Raw genomic sequence first — 19493 nt, forward strand, 5'->3', positions numbered from 1 at the left:
GTATGGAAAAAGTCACTCTGGCCTGCCTAGCCTCGTTTTCATGTTTTTAGCGATATAAATGTCCATGTAACTTCCCCAGTAAATAAAACTATAGCCTTAAAACTTCCTACACTGATTAACTTTGACCTGATCTTAAAGTTGCAGTAATTTAATTTTGTTGACAAATGATTCTTCTGGGAGCCGAAAATTAACGGCAGCCATATTTGCATTGGGTCTCATACTCACTGACATTTTAGCGTGACATGGTCAATGGTGCCGAGTCTCTCTCACTAGACGTTCTAGTCCAGTTCTGGCCCTCACACTCTCTCTCTTACACGCAGCGTGAGAGGAATGCTAATGTTTATGGAATTGTTTGTTATTGCTTTTCAAAACTTTGTTATCCGTTTCTTTTAGGTCCACTAACATCATGAGAATATTTTTAGTACTTTTGGCTTTTCTTGTCAACGCTGTCGCACAGACTCCAAGTGAGTGTCTTAATTGATAACAATAATGATGATGCATTTATATAGCGCATTTTTCATATGTATATGTTCGAATGCGCTGTACACATACTGTATTTTACTACACACGAAGGCCAGGCCACAACACCGGGAGCTTAGTACCGTATACGTACTCTTTGTGAATAGTGTGTGATTCTTTAACATCCCCTGCTATAAGACTGGAGATACAGGAGACGGAACCTACAGTTTATTGTTCTTTTTTCAAAAAGACTAAAATGTCTAATCATTTGCAGATGTAATTACAAAGGCTGTACATTCTCCTCAGTGTTGTTGGTCCGATCTGAGGTTCGAACCCTCGACCTCCCGCACAGCAGTCTGGCGCTCTACCAACCAAGCTAACCAGGTCACGGTACAGCCGTTCTCTAGAGGGCTTTTAACTGTCTAACTATAATCCTTATGTTGCAGATACCTGTCCTAAACCACCTACAAATCTTCGCTGTCTCATCGGACTGAAGAACACTTGTGTTGACAATAGCACATGCCCAACAGGGACACTATGCTGTAATGATGGCTGTCGACAGCGCTGCAGAGATCCGTCCAATAACAACAGGGGCGCAGGCACAGGTACAACAAATGAACACAAACCAGGGACTCTTACCCGAATCCCGCATTGCCCTTAATATTTCTCTTTGATATTTTTTACCTTTCTATTATTGTGTGCGGTAATGGATCAAAGCGAAATCCTTTTACCCCTCGGTCTTGCCGATCGTTCAAATCTCTCGCTCGTATGGTGATTACAACTTTCAAAAACTCCCGAGAGTATTTAGAAGCTGTTACCGCCATTGTTAAAAAAATGGCCATACAGGGTCATTTTCAGGTCGTAAAACAAAGCCTGTTGTTATCGAATTTGAACCACTTTTCTTGATACGAGTTGTTTTTGTTGGGGTCACATGCACCTGACTTTGGAAAAATGCGCTACTATTGCAAAGGGACAGTTATTAGTTGTTGGCTCACGGCTTTCGCAAGAAAGGTCTTTAGTCACGAAACAAAGTTTATTGAACAAACCTGTCACGGACTGTTATCCCATCCAGGGAGAGTAGCAATACTCCTATACTAGTCGCTTCATGCTACAAGAAGAGCGCAAAGCTTCAGCAGTGTTGGCTACGTACTTCCGCTATGACGTCACCACTGTAATTATCACCGACACTCTTTTTCCCACGAGTAAATCATTTGCAGATGTAATTACAAAGGCAGTACATTCTCGAGTTAGATCTGGTGTGACGTATTTAGTATTTTTTTTTGCACACTGGATTTAATTTCTACAGGTACGCGGTCAGGCACCTGTCCATCTCAGCTATCTCCGCCCCCAGGCCCTTGTGCGTCAGATTCAGACGAGTGTATGTTAGACGCGGATTGTGACGGATCCACCAAAAAATGCTGCTTTAATAATTGCTTCAAAGAATGCGTCGAGCCCGGTATAGGAGCCATACGAGGTAAATTTCAATGGGGATTGAAATGATTATTATTTAGCTATGATGTAAATATTAAAATATTTCAAAATGTCGTATTTACCGTCTCTGTCACTGATAAAATATTTTCTTCTCTCTCCATGTTTGCTGCTTTAAATTTGTGAGAATTGTTATCAATGTTTGTTTCGCTAAGATTTTTTTTCTCTTTTCTTTCATTTTATGGGTCGCAATTTACCGATGTGGAGCAAAAACCAAACCACTAAATTATCACTCATCTACTCGATCACCATCTCCGTCGGTGGAACAATGCATAATAGACCATTTTACAGTTGTCTGCTCAGTGACCTGGCCTTTGAATGGAAGTGAGGCTGGAGGTGACCTTGTTTTGATACAGACCTCACTGCTTTTGTTGTGTAAATCATGTTGTTCTGATGCTAACTAGTTTGCATGTATACGATAAAGGGGGGAGGTTTGTATCAAAGCAAGGTCACCTCCAGCCTCGCTACCATTCAAAGGCTAGCTCACTTGGCAGGCAACTGTAAAATGGATTATTAGCATTTGATTGCAAAATTCCTGTCTTTTTCCCCGACTAAAGCTGTTATTAAGATTTTGGTCCGGTGAGGATTCAAATGTAACTTTCTTTATAATTATATCTCAAATTTTTTATTTGTATTTCAGACGGGTGCCCGGCTCCAAGAAAGTCCCCACGGTGTCACTTTGGACTTAGGAATCAATGTTCTAACAATTCAGAATGTAGTTACATCAAAGGTGGGCGTTGTTGTTTTGATGGCTGCCGTAGAAGGTGCGCTGCACCTGAAGGCTTTCCAAGCAGGATAGAAGGTAACGCGTTCGACTAAGCTGTTTCATCATCATTGTTCCTTGTCACCCCCTTGGGAGCATAGGGCGTCCACCAGTTTCCTCCAGCGCACACGGTTCTTTGCTAATGCTTTGGCCCTTCCCCAGGAGTAGCCTACTCCTTCCAACTCCTGCAGCATGGATCGCTTCCAATTGTTCCTTGGTCGTCCAACTTTCCCCTTTCCCTGTGAGTGCAAGGCTTGTCTTACCACATTGTTACTTTCCCTACTGTTTTCACTATTAATATTCACGGGAATACGAGCGCGCAGTTAATTTATTATTTGTAGGAGGCGGCGTGGCGTAGTGGTTAGGGCGCTGGACTTTAAATCCGAAGTTTCCGGGTTCAAATCCTCCTCCCTGGCACTAGATGGATTTGTGTTTGGTTGTCCCGAATTCAACTCCTGCACACTTTGTAAATAGCCAACTGGTCAGCCTCCTGCCAGTTAGGGTTTTTAACAAGTTTCTGTTCGATTTATAATATTTATTAATCTAATTACAGTGTCCTTTATTAGTTCAGCAGTGCTTAATACACTTAGTACAGTAAAGCAGTGTAGAGCAGTGCTAAATGCACTTTTAAATTGGTTCAATTGTTTGAAGTGTCTTCTATGGCAGGTTACAAGTGCGTAGTAAATTCAACGGCTATATTTTTAACATTGAAAGTAACTGGTCTTGATTATATATTTTCTACACGTCTTCTGCTTTCAAAGCATTTTTAAGTAGAGGCATTCTAAAGCAGTACACGAATGGATTAACCATGGAATTTGCCAAGTGCAGACAGTTCACGGACGCAACTAGGAGTATTTTAACTTTCCTCTGGGTGGGATACGAATCCTTTGCAGGGTTACCCTCCCCAGAATTAAATTCGTTGGTACTGATTTATACACCCGGGTGGAGAGAGGCCCGGCCAGGGCTCGAACCAGGACCGCTCGATGCGGAGGCCACCGCGCCTCTCCATTAGTAAATTTTATGCATAAAGCTTGGTTACACTCTTTTTATTTTATAAGCATCTAGTTTATAAGAATTTCGAGGCTGAAATTTGCGAATTTTTAAGAACTTTTTAAGAATAAACCCGAGGCTGAGATTTTGAAAAGAATATAGCTTTTAGTTGAAACAAAATCAGGTATTTTCATTTCCGTCACTTTATCTCTGTGAGAAAAAATAAATTACTTTATTTAGAGAGGAAGCCACATCAGCGCTAGCTGGTTTTCATGCGGGTCCTCTGTCCAGGTCGAATTGGAATTTGGAAAATGCTTGGTTTAAAGCCAAAACGGCCAGGCTGCAACGAAAAGCAATGGTACATGTGCACAATGTAACACGATACAGATCTGGACACCAAACACTTATGTCTTGTAATTGATTACCCAATACTTGCTAAATATTCTTCATAAGAATATTTTTAGCCTAAAATCGGCAGAAAAATAAGAATATTCAGCCTGGGTAGGAAAAACTGTATTCTAATAAAAAAAAAAAAAGAGTGTATTCTTTTAAGTAATTTAAAAAAAAATTACGCAGGCTAATATACCATCGCCTGTTAACCAACTGAAATAAATCTCAGGAATTGCAATCTACCATTACTAGTTTTTAATAATTTTCGTAGTTGTGACAGTTACCATAAAGGTTATCATTTGAATTGATAAGTTATGTCAGGAAGTGCTTGTGACACTCACGCACAGGCATATGAAGCAAAATTGTTTTTCTTGAATACTCAATAAAAGGTACACAATGTGTACATGTGGCTACACATAACTCTTTATTTCTTTGGTTGAGAGCAACTAATTTTTAATTGTTTTTTGGTAATAACGCTTTGAAATAAATGTTTAACTTTTTATCAAACACCACTTGTAATTAGGAAACATTAACAGACCCTTTGTGTGCTCCAGAAAATGAAGAAAATAGATTCAATTTGCGAGGACTTTTTTTCAGGGTGGTAATGGTTAAAACCATTACCACCCTGTTAATTACTAACACTGTGAAAAAGTCTCTGCGGTGAAACTGAATTAGCCAACGAAACATGTGTATTTTAATTAAAAATGAACACCAATAAGCAATAGACCATTTATCACTCAGTCCCTTTCCACGACGTAACTATCCGCTGAACTACGACTATGGCTTCTGTCATCCCCACAAGTAATTCCGCAACGGCAAGGTTTATAAGAAGAAAGCATGTTCGTTTCAGGTGCGTTTGCTGAGTCCAGAAAACAAAAGTGATGACCATGTTTCCTGCGATGATGGTGGCTGCCTCGAGTGCGAATATGATCACAATAAATACAATCAATACAATTTCTGCTGAATCTAACATGATGTCTCTTTTGTGGGTATGTTTTCTTTCTGTGCTGCTAAACAAGGTGCTTTTTCAATCGAACCTAGAAAGCAACTATCAAATTAAATATTCACAACAAATGACTATGGAACAAAGTCTACGACGAAATTGTTTTCTCATTGACGAAAGCCAACTGAGGATATGCCCATTAATAATATCGTTTCAGTCGTATTCCCCGGGTCGCTTATATTGTTCAAACAGGAGATATGAGTATTATCATTAAGGCAACACCTGGTTACTTTGCGTTACATCAAATATTGTACTTTTTGTGTGCAGTTTCTTAGGTGCAAGTTAATGGGTAATTTATCAAATTGAAATTTGCTAATTCATGTACTAGAAATATCTAGTAAGTGAAAGCAATTCCTCTCATCTGTCCAGTCCCAGTAACGGCTCGGTACTAAATCACGAATCACTTTAAATCTGAAAGCTTTGCGAACTTTTCATTGTCATAACTCAAAAGATCAAATATGTATTCATCGAGTCTTTTTGCAACATTTATTCGCAGTTGTCGGAATTATTCACAGTACTTTTAAGGTCAGTACTTTCAAGGTCAATATATATGACTTGCTATCACTATGCTAATTATATACAGTTTTTGGGGGTTGTTTTGCTCTATTAATATTCAAGGGATACAAGTGCGTAGTAAATTCAACGGCTTTATTTTTAAACATTGAATGGAACTGGTCCTGTTTCAATATTTTCTACACGTCTTCTACAGCACTTTTTCAAAGCATTTTTAAATATAGGCATTCTTAAACAGTAAATCAATGGATTTACCATGGAATTTGCCAAGTGCAGACAGTTCCCAAACGCCACCACTGTCGGCAAAAAGCATTCTTTGCGGCAGAGCTCCCGTGTAATGTACAGTACAACAGATGGCAGCCAGAATACAAGCGACACAGCAGCTACTATGAAAAATGTTCTTGAACGTCGTAAATTTTGTTCCGTTGCTCGTCGGTTGTGGATGTCTATTTTAGGTATTGTGAAGTGTTATGGAGAATGTACAGTGAGATAACTTGCAAAGATAATCAGTACAAACATGAAAAGAAATAAATGAATAGCGACGAAAACGTACACTCTGTCTACCTCTTTGTGGTACGTTGCTAGCAAATATGTCCCAGCAATGCACAGCCCAACCGCCCAGGCAATAACGATAACACAGATGTAAACGCGCGTGGTTATTACACGATGGCGGAGTGGCCGCAACACAGCGTGTGCACGTTCTGATGTACTTGAACCAAGGAGTTGAAATGCTAAAAGAGGATTTTTAATTCTATCTACGTCTTCCATTCGAACTGCTTTCATTTTGGGAACCTTTTCGGTCCCAAGGCTTATTGTTTCTGTCACCCCCACAAGTAAATCCGCCACGGTAAGGTTGATAAGAAGAAAGTATGCCCGTTTCAGGTGGGTTCGCTGAGTCCAGAAAACAATAATGGTGAACATGTTTCCTGCGATGATGGCGGCTACTTCGAGTGCGAATATAACAATAAATACAATTTCTGCTGAATCTAACATGATGTCCCTTTGGCGGGTATGTTTTCTTTCTGTGCTTTGTTGTGCTGCTGAAAAAGATGTTTTTTCTATCGGACCTAGAAAGCAACTATTAAACGAAATATTCACAAAAATCTATAATGGAACATAGTCTGCAATGAAATTGTTTCCTGACTTACGAAAGCCAACTTTTGAGATGCCCTTAATCGTTTCAGTCGTATTTCCGTGTCGCTTATATTGTTCAAACAGGAGATATGAGTATTATCATTAAGGCAACACACAAATATCTTGGTGAAGGCAATTCGTGTCATCTGGCCAGTCCCACGGTTTAAAACTAAATGACGAATCAATTTGACTCTGAAAGCTTTGTGTACTTTTCTGTGCTTTTCATGGTCATTACACAAATAATAAAATACACATGCATACATTATTTTTTTGCAACATTTACTCCAAGTTGTCAGAATTATTTACAGTACCTTCATGGTCAATATTTGATAGCACGTGCTATCCTTCACTGTTATGGAAAACACAAGTTGAATTTATATTTACCCTGTTACTCCAAAAGCACACAAGTTCAAATATGAACTGTAAACGAAACATGCACCACATGACAGTACTGCCTAATGCTCTTCTTTTCATTCAAAATAATTGCGTTTTATGTACATACAGTACTCAATGAACGCAACCACGTTAAGTTTCGGGTGAAGTGAAATTGTTGAAGAGCATTTCAACAGCGGAAAATGGTGAAATATAGATAAGTTTGAAAGTCACGCATTAAATCAACAGACTTATTTAAAACTAGGTTATCTGGGAGACTTTACTTTTCGTCCATTTGATAAAATTAAATCCAAAAATAAACAAAAGTTTACGATCATTTGTATGCTAATGCTTTCAGTAAATGTAAGCACAAAGCTTGGTTATTGTATGAGGAGTCTTTTGTTTTCTGAGTCCAGAAAACAAAAATGGTGAACGCGTTTGACGAAAGCCAACTGAGGAGATGTTCATTATCGTTTCAGTCGTATTCGCCGTGTCGCTTACGTTGTTCAAACAGGATTATAGCACAACTAAAGTAAAGCGCGCGTTCTGATTGGTTAATTTAGCGTCTACTATTTGCCCATGGGTGCACGCTGACGTATGCTTCAACCTGTGCGCGCGCGCTGATCTGTTGCGACATGACATAAGAAAGTGCCACTACTTTACGAGTTTTCTCGATTTTCCTGTGAATTTAAAAAGCTAAACATAAGAAAAACCATTTCTCCATAATGCTGAAAGACTTTGAGGTATAATGCAAGTTTGAAATAATTCAAAACTTTGTTTTGTTTGTTTTTTTCTTTTAGGTTTTCGTCAGCGTTTACGCGAGCACTACACGCAATTTTTCAAATAAGCGCGCGCACTTTTACACAAAGAAACTTTAATAAATATCCTAAAAGTTGTGCTATAAAACAAATGGTAAACGTCATAGCGTGCACTATTGAGTTACAGATGCACTTGGGAGGTTTGCTAAGCACTCAAGAAGCTAGAGTCGCCCTCGGCTATCGCCTCGGGCGACTCTTACGCATCTTTCGTGCTTAGCAACCTCCCGCGTGCATCTGTAACTCAATAGTGCACGCTATGACGTTTACCATTTGTTAAGTTATGAATTAAAGTTACTGCTGGTTACTTTCAGTGCTTGTGGGGTTTCACATTCAATATCATGCTTAATTTGTGTGCAGTTTCTTACGTTTAAGTAAATGGATAATTATAATATTGAAATTTACTTATTCATGTTCCACAAATATCTTGGTGAAGGCAATTCCTCTCATCAGGCCAGTCTCAGTAACCGCTTGGTAAATCACAAATCACTTAAAATCTGATAGCTTTGTGAACTTTTCTGTCCTTTTCATGGTCTTATCTCAAAAGATCAAATATATACATTGAAATTTTTGCAACATTTATTCGCAGTTGTTAGAATTTTTTACATTACTTTCAAGGTCAATATTAGATATTATTATATCTCTGAGATAGTACGCACGCTGTGATTGGTCAATTTTACGGGCCGTATTCTGCAGTACGGCCCGCGAAATTTGACTGAGAGTTCTCCTGATGCCGTACGCCTTTGCAAGTTGAAATGTCTCGCGAAGAAGATTTTCAAAACTTCCTACAACGTTCCCAGTCAGAGGAAAAAAGCGAGGAACAAAGGCGAAGCGAAGAAGGTCTACCGAACTTTAACTCAATTTTTGTGATCTGTTGGAAGGAGAAAACTTCCCTGATGTGGCGGACTTAGAGCAACCCGAGCAGGATTCAAGTCAAGAACTTGAAAGTTTCATCAGTGCCGAGAAATATGCAAACACGGTCATGAAGACGAAAAGTGAATGGAAACGGTTCGACAATTATTGTCAAGAGCAGACTGATGGAACATTTCATGTAGAAACCGTACCTGCTGACGTCCTCGACAAGCTCCTCGGAAAGTTTTTCCGAAGACGTACGCAAACGCGATAAAGCTGAGTACGAGCCAGACAGCATTTCAAGCTTTCAACGTAGCATTCAACGCCACCTTAAAGAGCTAAGTTTTTTTAAGTAGTTCCTTCAAACTTTATACGTGTTTTCTCGTTCAGTATTTTCTACAAACACTGCCATAAGTTTTCGAAAGTTTGATAAGCTATAACGCATGTTGTCAATCGCGGCACTTTCGTCGCCAAGCAAAGAACTTTAGAAGTTATTCCAAAGGAAACTTGCACTGTATCTAGTTTCATCCTGTCACTGAAATTACTGTAAAACTAATTGCAGAAATAAAGTAGTAAAGGTTGGATTTAAATTATGTTTATACGCTTATCAATCGAGCTATTAAACGGCCGAATTCTTTACGACAAAGCCAATGAAATTCACTCGTCCTTTCGCCTTTCACGTACGTCAGTCAAACGAAGCCGCTTCCAGCACTCTTGACTTGAAATGTTTTCTTTTCTCCAGAGTGAGAGATATAATAAATATCTTATTAACCTCGTTTTCTCGGTCCGTACTGTAAAATACGGATCCTCGTTTTTCCCGTCGACTTATGGCCCGCGCGCTTCGCGCTTGGGCCATAAGTCGACGGGAAAAAACTCGGTCCGTATTTTACAGTACGGACCTCGAACTCGATTAATAAGAGGTACGAACTTGCTAAACCGTCACTGTTGTCTGGAACACAAATTAAACACTTCAAAATAAAAGCAAATGAATAAAATGCCAAAAATTTTAAGGTGAAAAACTTTTTCTTCTTTCAGTTAGTCTCTAGGATTATGAGGTGCGCTTTAAATAGAAATTATATACAGTTTCTTTCAGGTTTTTTTGCACTGTTAATATTCACGGGAATGCAAGTGCGAAATAAATTGAGTGGTTCGATTGTTTGAAGCATCTTCCATGGCAGGTTACAAGTGCGTAGTAAATTCAACGGCTTCATTTTTAACATTGCGAGGAACTGGTCTTGATTCAGTATTTTCTACTCGTCTTCTACGGCACTTTTTCAAAGCATTTTTAAATATAGGCATTTTAAAGCAGTATACGACTGGGTTAACCATGGAATTAGCCAAGTGCAGACAGTTCACAAACGCCACCATTGTCTTCGAAAAACATTCTTTACGGCAGAACTCCCGTACGATGTACACTACAACAGCTGGAAGCCAGAATACAAGCGACACAGCAGCTACTATAAAGAATGTTCTTGAAAGTCGTAAATTCTGTTCCGTTGCTCGTCTGTTGTGGATGTTCATTTCAGGGGTTACGAAGAGTAATCGAGTACGTCTACAGCGTGTAGTGATATAACTTGCACAGATCAACAGCACACACATGAAAAGGAATGAATGAATAGCGACGAAACCGTACACTTTGCCCACCTCTGTGTGGTACGTTGCTAGCAAATATGTCCCAGCAATGCACAGCCCAGCCGTCCAGGCGATAACGATAGCACCGATGTAAACGTACGTGTTTATTACACGATGACGGAGTGGCCGCAACACAGCGTGTGCACGTTCCAGGGAAATAAGAGCGAGGAAAATGACTGACGTACTCGAACCAAGGAGTTCAAATGCTAAAAGAGGATTTTTGATTCTGTTTACGTCTTCCATTCGAACTGCTTTCATTTTGGGAACCTTTTCGGTCCCAAGGCTTATTGTTTCTGTCACCCCCACAACTAAATCCGCCACGGCAAGGTTGATAAGAAGAAAGTATGCTCGTTTCAGGTGGGTTCGCTGAGTCCAGAAAACAAAAATGGTGAACACATTTCCTGTGATGATGGCAGCTGCCTCGAGTGCGAATATAACAATAAATACAATTTCTGCTGAATCTAACATGATGTCCCTATTGTGGGTAGGTTTTCTTTCTGTGCTTTGTTGTGCTGCTGAACAAGGTGTTTTTTCTATCGGACTTAGAAAGCAACTATTAAACGAAATATTCACCAAAAAACTATAATGGAACAAAGTCTGCAATGAAATTGTTTCGTCACTGATGAAAGCCAGCTTTTGAGATGCCCTTGATCGTTTCAGTCGTATTTTCGTGTCGTTTATATTGTTCAAACAGGAGATATGAGTATTATCATTAGGGCAACACCTGGTTACTTTGAGTGCTTTTATGGTGTCACATCAAATATCGTACTTTATTTGTGTGCAGTTTCTTAGGTGCAAGTAAATGGATAATTATAATACTGAAATTTGCTTATTCGTGTACCACAAATATCTTGGTGAAGGCAATTCGTCTCACCTGGCCAGTCTCACGGTTTAGAACTAAATCACGAATCAATTTAACTCTAAAAGCTTTGTGTACTTTTCTGTGCTTTTCATGGTCATTACACAAATGATCAAATACACATACATTAATTTTTTGCAACATTTATTCCAAGTTGTCAGAATTATTAACCAGTACCTTCATGGTCAATATTAGATAATAATAACAACTTTTATTTAGACACGATAAATTTACAGCATAGCTGATGTGGTCGTGTTTAAGTTACCTAATAAATAATCATAACAAAAATAACACTAAGACAAATAAGAATACTAACTAAACTTATTTACAACATACAAGATATTTACAATATTTACATGCACTTGCCTATTTACGATTTTCTATTTACGATATCAAGATTTTTGATGGCCTTTAGTTCCTTATTAGCTAAGCTTTCTTTAGCCCTCCAGGCATTAGGCAAATTATTCCACCTTTTTGCGCCAATATATGAAACTGATTTCATTTTAAGGTTAGTTTTTGGCTTGGGCAAGACTAAGCAGTTCTGACTTCTCAGGTCATATATACTATGCTGCTTCCGAAAAAGAAATTGGATATCCAATGGAGCAGTTCCTTCAAATACTGTGTATACTAGAGTTAGAATTTTAGTGTTATAGTTAGTTTCTAGCGTTCGCCATTTTACCCTTTGAAGGACATCCACAGAGGTTGTATACCAGTCTAATTTATGAATTATTTTTGCGGCACGGACATAAATCTTCTCAAGTTCTTTAAAGAGAGTACTGCCGCAAGAACTCCATACAGTTATGCCGTATGTAACAGATGGTAAGATGACTTTAAAGTAGAAATCAGTTTCTGGTTTAACAGGTAGGAAATGCATAGATCTTAGCAAGTTTAGCTTCTGGATGTATGACTTAATGAGAGCGTTTACAAGAGTGTCCCATTTGAGTTCGTTATCCAGGTGAACGCCCAAGCATCTGGAAGAAGTCACCAGTTTTATCGGATTACCTCCAAGTGATACCTGCCCTACAGGTCCAATGAAATGCCGGCCTCGGGATAGCATCATATACTCGGTCTTCCCTGGATGTGGAGTTAGCTGAGCTGGTTTTTGCAGCACCACTTGTATAATCTCTCTAGAATGGCGTTTAGCTTCTCTGCAACCTTTTCATGAGTCTGTGCGGATGCATAAATGGTAGTGTCATCTGCGTACATATGTAAGTCCCCTTCACCTTCAGTTACATCCGGGAGTTCATTGCAGAATAGTGAAAACAGAGTCGGACCCAGTACTGATCCTTGAGGAACCCCGGATAAGACTTGCTATCCGTCACTATTATCCGGAACACAAATTAAACACTTCAAAATAAAAGCAAATGAATAAAATGCCAAAATTTAAGGTGAAAACACTTTTTCTTTGCCCAGATTGTGTCTAGGATGAGCTGCACTTTGAATAGAAATTATATACAGTTTCTTTGGGGCTTTTTACACTATAATAGTCACTGGAATACAAGTGCGTAGTAATTTCAATGGTTCGATTGTTGAAGCGTCCTCGATGGCAGGTTACAAGTGCGTAGTAGATTCAACGGCTTCATTTTTAACATTGCGAGGAACTGGTCTTGATTCAATATTTTCTACACGTCTTCTACGGTACTTTTTCAAAGCATTTTTAAATATAGGCATTCTAAAACAGTATATCAATGGATTTACCATGGAATTAGCCAAGTGCAGACAGTTCACAAACGCCACCACTGTCGGCAAATAGCATTCTTTGCGGCAGAACTCCCCTTTAATGTACAGTACAACAGCTGGCAGCCAGAATGCAAGCGACACAGCAGCTACTATGAAAAATGTTCTTGAAAGTCGTAAATTCTGTTCCGTTGCTCGTCGGTTGTGGATGTTCATTTCAGGTATTGCGAAGAGTAATCGAGTACGTCTACAGGGTGTAGTGAGATAACTTGCACAGATCAACAGCACACACATGAAAAGGAATGAATGAATAGCGACGAAACTGTACACTCTGTCTACCTCTTGGTCGTACATCGCAAGCAAATATGTCCCAGCAATGCACAGCCCAGCCGTCCAGGCGATAACGATAGCACAAATGTAAATGCGCGTGTTTATCACACGATGGCGGAATGGCCGCAACACGGCGTGTGCACGTTCCAAGGAAATAAGAGCGAGGAAAATGACTGACGTAGTTGAAATGCTGACGAGGGATTTCTGATTTCGTGTACATCTTCTATTCGAACCGCTTTCATTCTGGGAATCTTTTCGGTCCCGAGGACTATGGGTTCTGTCGTCCCCACAAGTAAATCCGCCACGGCAAGGTTGATAAGAAGAAAGTATGTTCGTTTCAAGTGCGTTCTCTAATTCCAAAAAACAAAAATGGTGAACATGTTTCCTGTGATGATGGCGGCAGCCTCTACTGCGAAAATAGGAATAAATACAATGTCTGTTGAGTTTAACATGATGTCCCTTTTGTGGGTATGTTTTTTTCCTGTGCTCTGTTGTGCAGTTCAGCAAGGGCCTGTTTTTATCAGACCTGGAAAGCAACTATTCACAATAAATTATTAGGAACAAAGTCTACAACGAAGTTGTTTCCTCACTGACGAATGCCAACTGAGGAGATGCCCACGATCGTTTCAGTCGTATTCGCCCTGTCAATTATATATTGTTCAAACAGGAGATATGAGTATTATCATTAAGGCTACACCTGCATGGTTACTTTGAGTTACATCAAATATTGTACTTTAGTTGTGTGCAGGTAAATGAATAATTATAATATTGAAATTTGCTAATTCATGTACCACAAATATCTTGATGTAGCTTTGAAGTGATTCTTGATTTAGTACCAAGCCGTTCCTGTGACTGGCCAGATGAGAACAATTCTGTTGTGTCTAACATGATGTTCCTCTTGTGGGTATGTTTTATTTCTGTGCCTTGTTGTGCAGCTCGACAAGGTGCTTTTCGATCAAATATAGAAAGCAACTATCAAACGAAATATTCACAATGAGATATTATTGAACAAAGTCTACAACGAATTTGTTTCCTCCCTGACGAAAGCCAACTGGGGAGATGCCCATGATCGTTTAAACCGTATTCGCTGTGTCGCTTATATTGTTCAACTAAGAGATATGAGTATTTTCATTAAGGCAACACCTGGTTACTTTGATGCTTGTCTGGTTTCACATCAAATATCCCCTTTTATTTACCGTATTTTCTCCATTAAACGCCTCGGCGTTAAAACTTGGCCTGGTGGTTCCGCGTCTAATTGACTCCTGCAGTTTTTTTCGAGCCTGGTGGTTTTTAAAAAAGGGTTTTTGCATTTTTTTGACAGTCATATATCTTGCCATTTACAACTATAGCTTTTAGAACCTCAAAAAAATGTTTGAGGTGGTTATTTACAACTCCACCTTTAAAACTCAGCGTTAATTCGAGACCTGACGTTTAATGGACAAAATACGGTATGTGATTCGGTATGTGCAGTATCGTACGTGCAAGTAAATGGATAATTATAATATTGAAATTTGTTTATTCACGTACCACATTTATCTTGGTGAAGGCAATACTTTTCATCTGGCCAGTCTCCGTAACGACTTTGTACTAAATCACGAATCACCTTAAACCTAAAAGCTTGATGAACTTTCTTGTGCTTTTCATGGTCGTAACACTAATGATCAAATACGTACATTGAGATGTTTGTAACATTTGTTCGCAGTTGTCAGAATTATTCACAGTACCTTCAAGGTCAATATTTGATAGCACATGCTATCCGTCACTGTTATGGGAAACACAAGTTGAATTTATATTAACCTTGTTACTCCAAAAGCACACAAGTTCAAATACGAACTGTAAACGAAACATGCACCACATGAAAGTTCTGCCTAGTACCCTTCTTTTCTTTAACATACTAGCGTTTTATCCACATGCTCAATAAACTTTAGAACCACGTCAGCTTTCGGGTGGAGTGAAGTTGTTACAAAGCATTACAACAGCGGAAATGGTGAAATTGATAAGTTTCAAAGTCACTCATTAAAACAAAAGACTATTTTAAAATCAGTTTATCTAGTGACTTTAAGTTTCGTCCTTTTGATAAACGTCCCAAGAGGAACAAAATTGTAAGATAGTTTGCATACTAATGCTTTAAGTAAATGTAAGTACAAAGCTTGGTTATTGTATCAGGAGTCTTTTGTTTTCTGAGTCAAGAAAACAAAAATGGTGAACATGTTTCCTGTGATGATGGCGGCTGCCTCGAGTGCGAACATAACAATAAATACAATTTCTGCTGACTTTAACCATAGTTAATAGAGGGAAATGGTTATGAAACCCCGCAAAGTTCTTTGTTGTAGGTTTTTGTTCGCTATTTTGGGCGTTGAGAGTGCACAAAACCTGGCGAAACATAATAGGTGGTTACGTGTGTTCATGCAACTAACCAATAGAAAGATTGCGATTACGTAATTCATGCATAGTGTATGAGTGAAAAACAAAAGATGTGCACCTTCGTGGACCTTTCAACCTAAATCTTGGCCTCTTTGTTTCCTGCTTTGATGTTTACCGAGATTCATAACCAGTTCCCTCTATTAACTATGCTTTAACATGGTGTCCCTATGGTGGGTTTGTTTTCTTCCTATGCTTTGTTGTGCAGCTCAACAAGGTTCTTTTTTATCAGACCAAGATGGCAACTATCAAAAGAGATATTCGCATTAAGCTATAATGGAACAAAGTCTACAATGAAATTGTCTCCTCGCTGACGAAAGCCAACTGAGAAGATGCCCATGATCGTTTAAGCCGTATTCGCCGTGTCGTTTATATTGTTTAACAAGGAGATATGAGCATTATCATCAAGGCAACACCTGCTTACTTAATGCTTGTCTGGTTTCACATCAAATATTCCACTTGTATTTACCGCCTTTATTTAACGCCTCGGCGTTAACCTTTGCGAAAATAACAATAAATACAATGTCTGGTTGAGTTTAAGATGATGTCCCTTTGGTGAGATTGTTTTCTTCTTGTGCCTTGTTGTGCAACTCGACAAGGTGCCTTTTGTGTCGAACCTAGTAAGCAACTTTCAAATGAAATATTCACAGTTAATTGTTATGGGACAAAGTCAACGACGAAATTGTTTCCTCGCTGACGAAAGCCAACTGAGTAGATGTTTATTATCGTTTCAATCGTATTCGCCGTGTCGCATATATTGTTCAACTAGGAGATATGAGTATTATCATCAAGGCAACACCTGCTTACTTAATGCTTGTCTGGTTTCACATCAAATATTGCACTTGTATTTACCGAAAATAACAATAAATACAATGTCTGGTTGAGTTTAAGATGATTTCCCTTTGGGAATGTTTTCTTCTTGTGCCTTGTTGTGCAACTCGACAAGGTGCCTTTTGTGTCGAACCTAGTAAGCAACTTTCAAATAAAATATTCACAGTTAATGTTATGGGACAAAGTCAACGACGAAATTGTTTCCTCGCTGACGAAAGCCAACTGAGGAGATGTTCATTATCGTTTCAATCGTATTCGCCGTGTCGCTTATATTGTTCAAACAGGAGATATGAATTAAGGTTACTGCTGGTTACTTTCAGTGCTTGTGCGGTTTCCCATCCAATATCATACTTTATTTGCACGCAGGTTCTTGCGTTTAAGTAAATGGATAAATATAAAATTGAAATTTGCTTATTTGTGCTTATTCATGTACCACAAATATCTTTGTGAAGGCAATTCTTCTCATCTGGCCAGTCCCAGTAACGGCTTGGTACTAAATCACGAATCACTTAAAATCTGATAGCTTTGTGAACTTTCCTGTGCTTTTCATGGTCATAACACAAAAGATCAAATATATACATTGAGGTTTTTGCAACATTTATTCGCAGTTGTCAGAATTATTCACATTACCTTCAAGGTCAATATTAGATAGTACTTGCTTACTGTCACTGTTGTCTGGAACACAAATTAAACACTTCAAATAAAAGCAAATGAATAAAATGTCAAACATTTTAAGGTGAAACACTTTTTCTTCTTTCAGTTAGTCTCTAGGATTATGAGGTGCGCTTTAAATAGAAATTATGTACAGTTTCTTTGAGGTTTTTTTGCACTCGGTTAATATTCACGGGAATGCAAGTGCGAAATAAATTGAGTGGTTCGATTGTTTGAAGCGTCTTCCATGGCAGGTTACAAGTGCGTAGTAAATTCAACGGCTCTATTTCTAACATTGAGGGGAGCTGCTCTTGATTCAATATTTTCTACACGTCTTCTACAGCACTTTTTCAAAGCATTTTTAAATATAGGCATTCTAAAACAGTATACCAATGGATTTACCATGGAATTTGCCAAATGCAGACAGTTCACATACGCCACCACTGTCGGCAAAAAGCATTCTTTGCGGCAGAACTGCCCTATAATGTACACTACAACAGCTGGCAGCCAGAATACAAGCGACACAGCAGCTACTATGAAGAATGTTTTTGAAAGTTGTAAATTCTGTTCCGTTGATCGTTGGTTATGGATGTCTATTTCAGGTATCGTGAAGTGTAATCGAGTACGTACAGTGAGATAACTTGCACAGATAAACAGTACACACATGATAAGAAATAAATGAATAGCGACGAAAACGTACACTTTGTCCACCTCTGTGTGGTACGTTGCAAGCAAATATGTCCCAGCAATGCACAGCCCAGCCGTCCAGGCAATAACGATAGCACAGATGTAAACGCGCGTGTTTATTACACGATGGCGGAGTGGCCGCAACACAGCGTGTGCACGTTCCAGGGAAATAAGAGCGAGGAAAATGACTGACGTACTCGAACCAAGGAGTTGAAATGCTAAAAGAGGATCTTTGATTTTGTTTACGTCTTCCATTCGAACTGCTTTCATTTTGGGAACCTTTTCGGTCCCAAGGCTTACTGTTTCTGTCACCCCCACAAGTAAATCCGCCACGGCAAGGTTGATAAGAAGAAAGTATGCTCGTTTCAGGTGGGTTCGCTGAGTCCAGAAAACAATAATGGTGAACACGTTTCCTGTGATGATGGCGGCAGCCTCTAGTGCGAAAATAACAATAAATACAATGTCTGTTGAGTTTATCATGATGTCCCTTTTGTGGGTATGTTTTTTCCTGTGCTCTGTTGTGCAGTTCAGCAAGGGCCTTTTCTATCAGACCTGGAAAGCAACTATTCACAATAAATTATTAGGAACAAAGTCTACAACGAAGTTGTTTCCTCACTGACGAAAGCCAACTGAGGAGATGCCCACGATCCGGTTTTAGTCGTATTCGCCCTGTCAGCTATATATTGTTCAAACAGGAGATATGAGTATTATCATTAAGGCAACACCTGGTTACTTTGAGTTACATCAAATATTGTACTTTAGTTGTGTGCAGTTTCTTAGCTGCAAGTAAATGGATAATTATAAAATCGAAATTTGCTTATTCATGTACCAGAAATATCTTGGTGAAGGCAATTCCTCTCATCTGGCCAGTCTCAGTAACGGCTTGGTACTAAATCACGAATCACTTTAAATCTGATAGCTTTGTGAATTTTCCTTGCTTTTCATGGTCATAGCACAAATGGTCAAATATATATTCATTGACATTTTTGCAACATTTATTGCCAGTTGTCTAAATTATTCACAGTACCTTCAAGGTCAATATTTGATAGTACGTGCTATCCGTCACTGTTATGGAAACACAAGTTGAATTTATATTTACCCTGTTACTCCTAAAGCACACAAGTTCAAATATGAACTGTAAACGAAACATGCACCACATGACAGTTCTGCCTAAAGCCCTTTAGTCTCCCACGCAGTCGTTCTTTGGGGCTATCGTGTTAAGTTGAATTGTTAAAGAGCATTTCAACAGCGGAAAATGGTGAAATATAGATAAGTTTGGAAGTCACACATTAGATCGACAGACTTATTTAAAACTAGGTTATCTGGGAAACTTTACTTTTTGTACTTTTGATAAATAACCAAAAAGAAACAAAAGTTGACGATCATTTGTATGCTAATGCTTTAGTAAATATAACCGTAAAGCTTGGTTTTCGTATCAGGAATTTTTTTCAAGTATATATTTTCCCTTTTGTTTGTTGTGCCCGGGCAATCGCTGGATATCAATCACTTCGTTTGGTTTCCCTGTGGCAGATTGCGAAGAATTTGACTGAACAGTATCCTTAAATCTTGAGCGAATTTTAAGGCTCTGCGCAAGAAACGAAAGACCAGCAGAAGCTGGGCGTAATC

At 38.9% G+C, this 19493-nt stretch overlaps 3 protein-coding genes across 4 annotated transcripts in view; 1 reads left to right on the forward strand and 2 right to left on the reverse strand.

Moving 5' to 3' along the window:
• LOC144660683 (uncharacterized) overlaps nt 1–19493 on the forward strand; it is a 56146-nt gene that overhangs the window by 7608 nt on the left and 29045 nt on the right. For both annotated transcript variants that reach the window (XM_078521386.1, XM_078521387.1), the window contains exons 2-5: nt 394–464; nt 906–1064; nt 1766–1933; nt 2588–2749. In XM_078521386.1, the coding sequence (XP_078377512.1) occupies nt 407–464; nt 906–1064; nt 1766–1933; nt 2588–2749 (547 nt within the window). In that variant the 5' untranslated portion in view covers nt 394–406. The remainder of the gene's footprint in view (nt 1–393; nt 465–905; nt 1065–1765; nt 1934–2587; nt 2750–19493) is intronic.
• Nucleotides 9959–10879, reverse strand: LOC144660893 (sphingosine 1-phosphate receptor 1-like). Its single transcript, XM_078521619.1, has one exon. The coding sequence runs from the start codon at nt 10877–10879 to the stop codon at nt 9959–9961; it is 921 nt and encodes a 306-aa protein (XP_078377745.1).
• LOC144661497 (sphingosine 1-phosphate receptor 1-like) lies at nt 17218–18476 on the reverse strand. The gene has a single exon (XM_078522280.1). The coding sequence runs from the start codon at nt 18345–18347 to the stop codon at nt 17436–17438; it is 912 nt and encodes a 303-aa protein (XP_078378406.1). The 5' UTR covers nt 18348–18476; the 3' UTR covers nt 17218–17435.

This window comes from Oculina patagonica, chromosome 7, assembly GCF_052425735.1.
Source record: "Oculina patagonica isolate OP01 chromosome 7, crgOcupat, whole genome shotgun sequence".
Taxonomy (NCBI): domain Eukaryota; kingdom Metazoa; phylum Cnidaria; class Anthozoa; order Scleractinia; family Oculinidae; genus Oculina; species Oculina patagonica.

Bases quoted from the DNA above. Each gene is read 5' to 3' on its own strand.
- LOC144660893 (XM_078521619.1), bottom strand. From the start codon at position 10,879: ATGTTAGATTCAGCAGAAATTGTATTTATTGTTATATTCGCACTCGAG.
- LOC144661497 (XM_078522280.1), bottom strand. From the start codon at position 18,347: ATGATAAACTCAACAGACATTGTATTTATTGTTATTTTCGCACTAGAG.